The 6577-nt window shown below is 33.4% G+C and overlaps 1 protein-coding gene across 1 annotated transcript; it reads right to left on the bottom strand.

The window, feature by feature from the left end:
* Positions 1 to 1859: 1859 nt before the first annotated feature.
* LOC110890119 (LOB domain-containing protein 4) lies at positions 1860 to 6313 on the bottom strand. Its single transcript, XM_022137690.2, has 2 exons — positions 6012 to 6313; positions 1860 to 2463 (listed from the first exon to the last, which is right to left on the bottom strand). Exons 1-2 carry the CDS (start codon positions 6210 to 6212, stop codon positions 2134 to 2136), a joined length of 531 nt encoding a protein of 176 aa, XP_021993382.1. The 5' UTR covers positions 6213 to 6313; the 3' UTR covers positions 1860 to 2133.
* Positions 6314 to 6577: the final 264 nt, after the last annotated feature.

Here is a 6577-nt window from a genome sequence, read left to right as displayed (position 1 = left end):
TGATCTTTATTGAACACTTATGACTTATATCAAATTTCCATTATATTTCTCAAACACATCTTGATGTCTTGGCATAATTGTTAACATGATGACATAATCTATCAATATGGGTATACTTGGTGACATCTTACTTATTTTGAACATTATCAAAATTAGGGTTTCATAATTATCAATTTAAACCATTGTTTTGTCAACACTTTGAAAGGTTAATAGTTTGCCAGGTGATGATTTACAATTGAAAAGTTGCTGCTAAGGATTATCGATGGACTAGAATTTCATTATCGACTTGTAAGCAGGACATCCAAAATAAGTGATTTGGAAGACATAAAGGGGTGTGGTGACCACCCAAGAAAACCAATCAGATAAAAACACATTAAATCCCACTACATAGTAAAGTTATCTTATGTAATGGCATGTGTGTGCCAAACACTAGGCACGTCCTACATTCTCCAACCCGCATGGTTGTGCAACTTAATTACTAGGCATGGTTGTGCCTAGTAAAATATTTTGAAGATTGTTATAAATTTTTCTCATTTTTATGCGAGGAGTTACACCATTGCACAAGTGGAATGTGGTAGGATGAAGTGTGGATAGCGGAGGAGATTAATTAACAACTGATTCCTAATATGACCCTGCCATCCAGCCACCCTGTATCATAGAACATCCAGAATACTAGAATATAGCATGGTGGTTCAATAGTTTAATATGATAGTATGATTTATTAGTTCTTCTTCATTTGAACTTTATTATGAACAGATTAGAATCAAGACTCTACCTCGCTATTGTAATTCACTATGACTTATCTCAAAACTCCAAATCAAAATCAACATATGTTCTTCTTTGTGTGCTCCAGGGGTTATTGTGATTCTTTGTTTTTTTTAATGTGATTTGTCTCTTCGAGGTATGTCAACTTCACAGTTCTTCGTTGGTATTTTTTAAGTGTAACCTAAATACCTAATTTTGTGTTATGCGAATCTAATGTTTTGTTTATAATGTGTTAAGTAATAAGTGTTAACCTAATTCAATTGTTCTTGTAGAGTTATTAACATTTATCATTTTGTGATTGAGATTTGGTGTTATGCAATGGAGTTAATTACTTGTACTTTTTGCTAATAGAGCTAATTGCTTACCATGCTAACATTTCCTTGTCAAATTGAAAGCACAAATCTAAGTAATTCAACAAGGTTGAAAAAAGTTAACTATAAGCTTCTATTGAAACACAAAAAGAGTCATTACTAACTAAAAATAAAAGTCTAGTTACAAAATTTCAGAGAAGATCCCAAATTTTCTTTAGCTTAGACCCCAAAAGGTTAAGTTGTCTTCACGGTCATTTAAATGACCCGTCCGGTTTTCAAATCATTGATAGTAGGTAATGGCAAACGAGTATCATGTAAATAAGTTAAAAACAATCCATTACTTGGCAACAAAGTGAAGATGAAAATGAAAGTAAAGTACACTAGTATATTTGGAAATCAATTATGTATAAAACCGTCCATAGTACCATACCCAATCGGGATAGGCCACCATGTTTCAAAAGAACCGTAAAGATAACAAACAATATGCATGCATCATGTTCTTTTCTCCATGTGTTTTGTGGACATGATGATGATTAACCATTAACATGGCATGGCTCATCCATTCTAACTTCTTTTCTTATATATTTATGATGATGGTGATGATGATGTTCTTCAAGAACCATCATAGTGGACCTTATGTTTTTCCATATCATCATATATCTTTACATGCATGGTCACCATCAAATCCATGAAAACCCCACTATAAGCCATTATTACATTCCAATTTCCACACCAACTGCAATCTATAAATCATATAATATTTCAACTCCAAACTTACAAACATAATAAATATCCTCCAACTTCATTCAAATCGTAATACCATAGTATATAATGGAGTGTCCCACAATCAAAAATTTACAATATGGTTAAATCAAATATCGTCAACATCATCTTCTTCTCACAATATAGTGGAGAGTGATATAAGTTATATAGATATATATAGTATATATAGTATATATGGTATAATATAACAAGAAAATAAAAGATATAGAAACCATAACCAATAACCAAAAACCAACAAACAAAGAAAGCCTCAATATGAGCAAAAAGATGGTTGCTAGTTGCATGAGGACCATAAGGACTCCCCCATGCCCATATTTGTTTGGTCAACCATGTCCATGCTAAAAAGGGACCTGGTTGGTGTCTGCGATGGGTGGTGTCGTGACGATGGTGAGATGTTTTCAGGTGACTGGTTGGACGAGTACTGGCGCATTCTCATATGGACCACTTCAGCTTGTGATACAGCTAGTTGTGTTTGAAGTACGTCTATTTGTTGTTGTAGAGATGATATGGCGCCCACACAACCATACACCGGATCCCTGATCCTAGCATTTGCTTCATACACCATTGAACTCACTGCATCGCCTCTATGATGCTCGGGCAATTCCTACATATATCATTATATAAAATTATATATTTAAACACATCATTATAGACAAGGGCGGCACAATGCGTCGATAGGTCCGCTGACTCTCTTGTCACCAAAATAACTCGTTTTTTATAAAGACCAAAGTTGTTAGTTAATTCTTTAGTTGTAAGAAAAGTTATATGACAAACATGAGTGCTTATAGTTCACATGTAAACTCGTAAGGGGGTCACACATAGGGATACGAGCGGCTTCAAGAAATATCATCCCAGATGGGTCCCAAAAACTTGACATAAAATTTATGTTTATGGTTTTAAAAACGAAAAGAAGACAATTTTGTCTATTGTCATGATTACCTATCGATGACGGCCAATATTGAAAATTTATTAAGTTAAAAATAAAATATGTATTAATCTTAAGTAAATCAGAAAAGGGAAAAATATGAAGACATTCTTCTGAAAGTTAATTTTAAATAAAAAAGTATTTAATTTTTAATTAAAAGAAGGTGGTTGATTCCCTTCCGTGCACATACTTTAATTAATTTTCCACACAGAGTACCGAAGAATCATTTGACCAAAAATTTTTATACAAGACTTGCAATAGAATCTTTTTTTTATTGATTGGTTAAAACATTTAGGGTTCACATTTCCTTTATTAATTCCTTAGTTATAAACGTATGATAACTTGTTCATAATCATAGTATGTTTTTCTAAATGGAAAAAATAGAAGCTAAATTATTCAAAAATAAATAGTTTGGTAAAAAAAATTTTGAAACTCATGTTTTTAAACTTGAAAATTATGACTTGAAGAAACTTCAGACATCCTACTCTGAATATTATTTGCAATAATTTGTTGAATGACAAACTCATATGTATATTGTTTTAACTTTTGTAATGCGGGTATTATAGTGTTATACAATAAGTTTATGAAACAGATATAATAACAAATGCCGAACACACTTATCGAATTCAAGAATTCGGTGTCTTGAAAGGATATTGTTCACTTTGACAACCCCACTTGTATTAGTACCTAAGTATGTTGTTTAAGATCATTTAAATTATGAAGTACATATTTTTTATTTGTTTTTCTTTTCATCATAACAAGAAAACAAAAATTGAAGGCTTATAATATCAGTGGGTGATGTAGTGTTCGGTAAAGTGTTTTAGTCGTTTAGATTATTGTGAAAAAGAAAACAATTGAAAAGAAAAAGTCTAAAGAACATGATGTTAAAATATAGAAAGGGGGGACAAATTGTCTAATGTTACTTGAAATGACAAAAGCCATTTGCACCTAGGCAAATTTTGAAGTGTGTGCAAAGTACTTCAATTCATAACCGTTCTTTGACTCAAAATTTAACTTATTTCATTCGAAAAAACTTGATATCGGTTATGACAGTTATGTTAAAGAAGACCACACGGAAAGAGACAAATCCGTTGGCCCTTAATCTACTGTGCAACATGTTAAAAAATCGACTTTTAAGGTGGTTATTTTACCTGAAAAACCTGATTAAATTACCGGTTATAACAGTTATGTTAAAGGAAACGACAAAAAAAGGACAAATCTGTTGGTCGCAATCTAGTGTGCATGTTAAAAAAATCGACTTTTAGGACAGTTATTTCACCTAAAACAACTCATTAAATTACCGGTTATAATAATTATGTTAAGAAACGACATGAAAAAGGATGAATCTCTTGACCCTCAATCTACCGTATAACATGTTAAAAATCGATTTTTAAGATGGGTTTCACTGGGTTGAAACATGATACTTCAACAATGTCTATTGTTTCGAATATAACTAACGTTTCTTAAGCACTATGTCATATAAAATTCAATATAAAGCTAATTACTTTTTGTATACATTTATAAATCTATAATACTATATGATATAAAACCCTAGATACTACCAAAATCTTGTGTCGGAAAATACTGTTTGGAGAATAGACGTGAAGGATTCGGTGCAAGAATGAAATCCAAAAGATAGTGATATATTTCACTATATATATTTTCGTTAGGTGCTAGAAAACAAATGAAATAAAGTAATATATATAATAAGTTAATAAGCTTAATAATAAACCATTGAAATGAGAACCAGGTGTGGGTTCAGGGACCATGTTCAAGACCCCTGAGCCGGTTGGGTTCACCTAGGTTTACGTGTTTAATGGAGTCAAATTTCTGGTGTAACACGTGCATAGAAAGTTGTACGATCTAATAGCCAGTAGCATAACAACAAATGTACGATCTAATAGCCAGTAGCATAACAACAAAATGTCAATGTCGACATCGGGGTAGTTTTTCTCTTGTCCCACTACAAATTCAATGACTTGGTTACATTTAGACTTTTCAAAAAGAATTTAACCTCGTGATCTTTTGAAATTAATTCACATAAATTAAAACTTTAATTATTTTTCTTGTGTAGCAGCAGGAATTAGACTCTTTTGTAGTACTTTTTTTTCTTATTATAATATGCGTGAACAATGGTGTAGAAATTTTTCTTGTGTGGCAGCAGGAAATAGACTCTTTTGTGGTATTTTTTTTTCTTATTTTAACGTGTGTGTGAGAGAGATGTGAGAGTGGGCCTAAATAGAATCCGTCCGTTGCGTTTGAAATTCTGGATCATGAGTAACCATACGAAAAAATGATCGGATGAAAGGAACCCTGAGGCCCGTCAGGAAATTTGGTCCACGTAGGCGTCTGGATTTTTTCAGATGCCTACGTTGAAGATGCCCTTACTTATGTCTTGTTGCCTAGCGGTACATGGTGTGTTCGATGTGAAAATATATCCCATGCCAACTTAAGTGAGGTGGACGACTAGATGATCGAGAGGGAGGTTCGGACGTTGTTAAGGGGAGATTATGAAAGAAATTATAGTTTAAGGACTATAAACACTAAAAGAATAATTAAGAGTCAAATTGTTATTGAATCTTTCTATTTAGTTTTAGATAAAGCTTGTTTAATTTTGCTTTTATGTTTCTCTAGTAAAGTAGAATTGGAGTCTAACTAGGTTGTGTTGGCCTATTTAAAGGGCTTTTGATTCTCTATGTAATTTAAAGTATTTTTCCCTCATGTTCTTCTCTGATTATTTGTACCAAGTTAACATTGGAAATGTGTTTCTACTTAAGTGGTTGACGGTTTTAGTCCCGTGGTAGAGATTAATGTAGATTTGAAAGTAAATTTAAAGAGCGCGTAAATTAGCCACTAAATAGAGTTATAGTTCTAACCGACTACCGGAGAGGTGGTATATACACTATTAAAGATTTGACCGTCAGTGATGCTCTTTTATTTTATAGCGTATGTACACTATGTAATATGTGTGAAAGTGATGGTGATGGCTAACCTAGAGGTGGTATATCTAGTACCACCCAAAGATGATTTGACCTCAATGATATTCCTTTATTTTATGGCGTATGTACACTAGGTAATATGTGTGAAAATGATGGTGATGGCTAACCTAGAGGTGGTGTATCTAGTACCACCCAGAGATGATTTAACCGTCAGTGATACTCCTTTATTTGGTACTATATATACACTGTAATATACGAGTGAAAGCGATGGTGACGGTGATGGCTAACCTGGAGCATCTTGTTGACATTGCTAGCACCAAAAACTTTATGAACACTTGCAAATTTGTGAGGCTCGTCCGCAGGGAAGTAGGGTGCAAAAACGCAATCTTGAGAGCATCTCCGGCGCAAAAGCTTGCAGGCGGCGCATGGTGCGGCGGCCCCTTGTTTTCTCCCGGAGCCACCATGACCACTGCAACCAGCGTCTTTCATTTAATCAATTAACTCACGTCAGATAGCAAATGATCACCGACTGCATGCAAACTTACAAACAAAAGAAAAGAAAGAAGATGGGTCGTAAAAGTGAGGCGATGGTGGTGATAATATAGGCAGGACTAGATAACACAAGATCTCTGTGGGCCCAATACTTCAGAGTCTTGGATATCACTAGACAAAAAAACAACCCCTTCCTTGTCCCACTCAGGGATATATAGAAAAACTTTATGAGATTTTGGATGATTTAACTAAAACATATTTATAAACAATGTTGGGCTTTTATAACCAAAATCAATTTGGGTTATAATACATATATATATCTATGAGTTAATATAAAAAGCTTTTTTTTTAAGAATACATTA

This window comes from Helianthus annuus, chromosome 11 (genome assembly GCF_002127325.2).
Source record: "Helianthus annuus cultivar XRQ/B chromosome 11, HanXRQr2.0-SUNRISE, whole genome shotgun sequence".
NCBI classification, from domain to species: Eukaryota; Viridiplantae; Streptophyta; class Magnoliopsida; order Asterales; family Asteraceae; genus Helianthus; species Helianthus annuus.
Note: the sequence above shows the minus strand (reverse complement) of the source record. Positions and strands in the feature narration are given on the sequence as shown.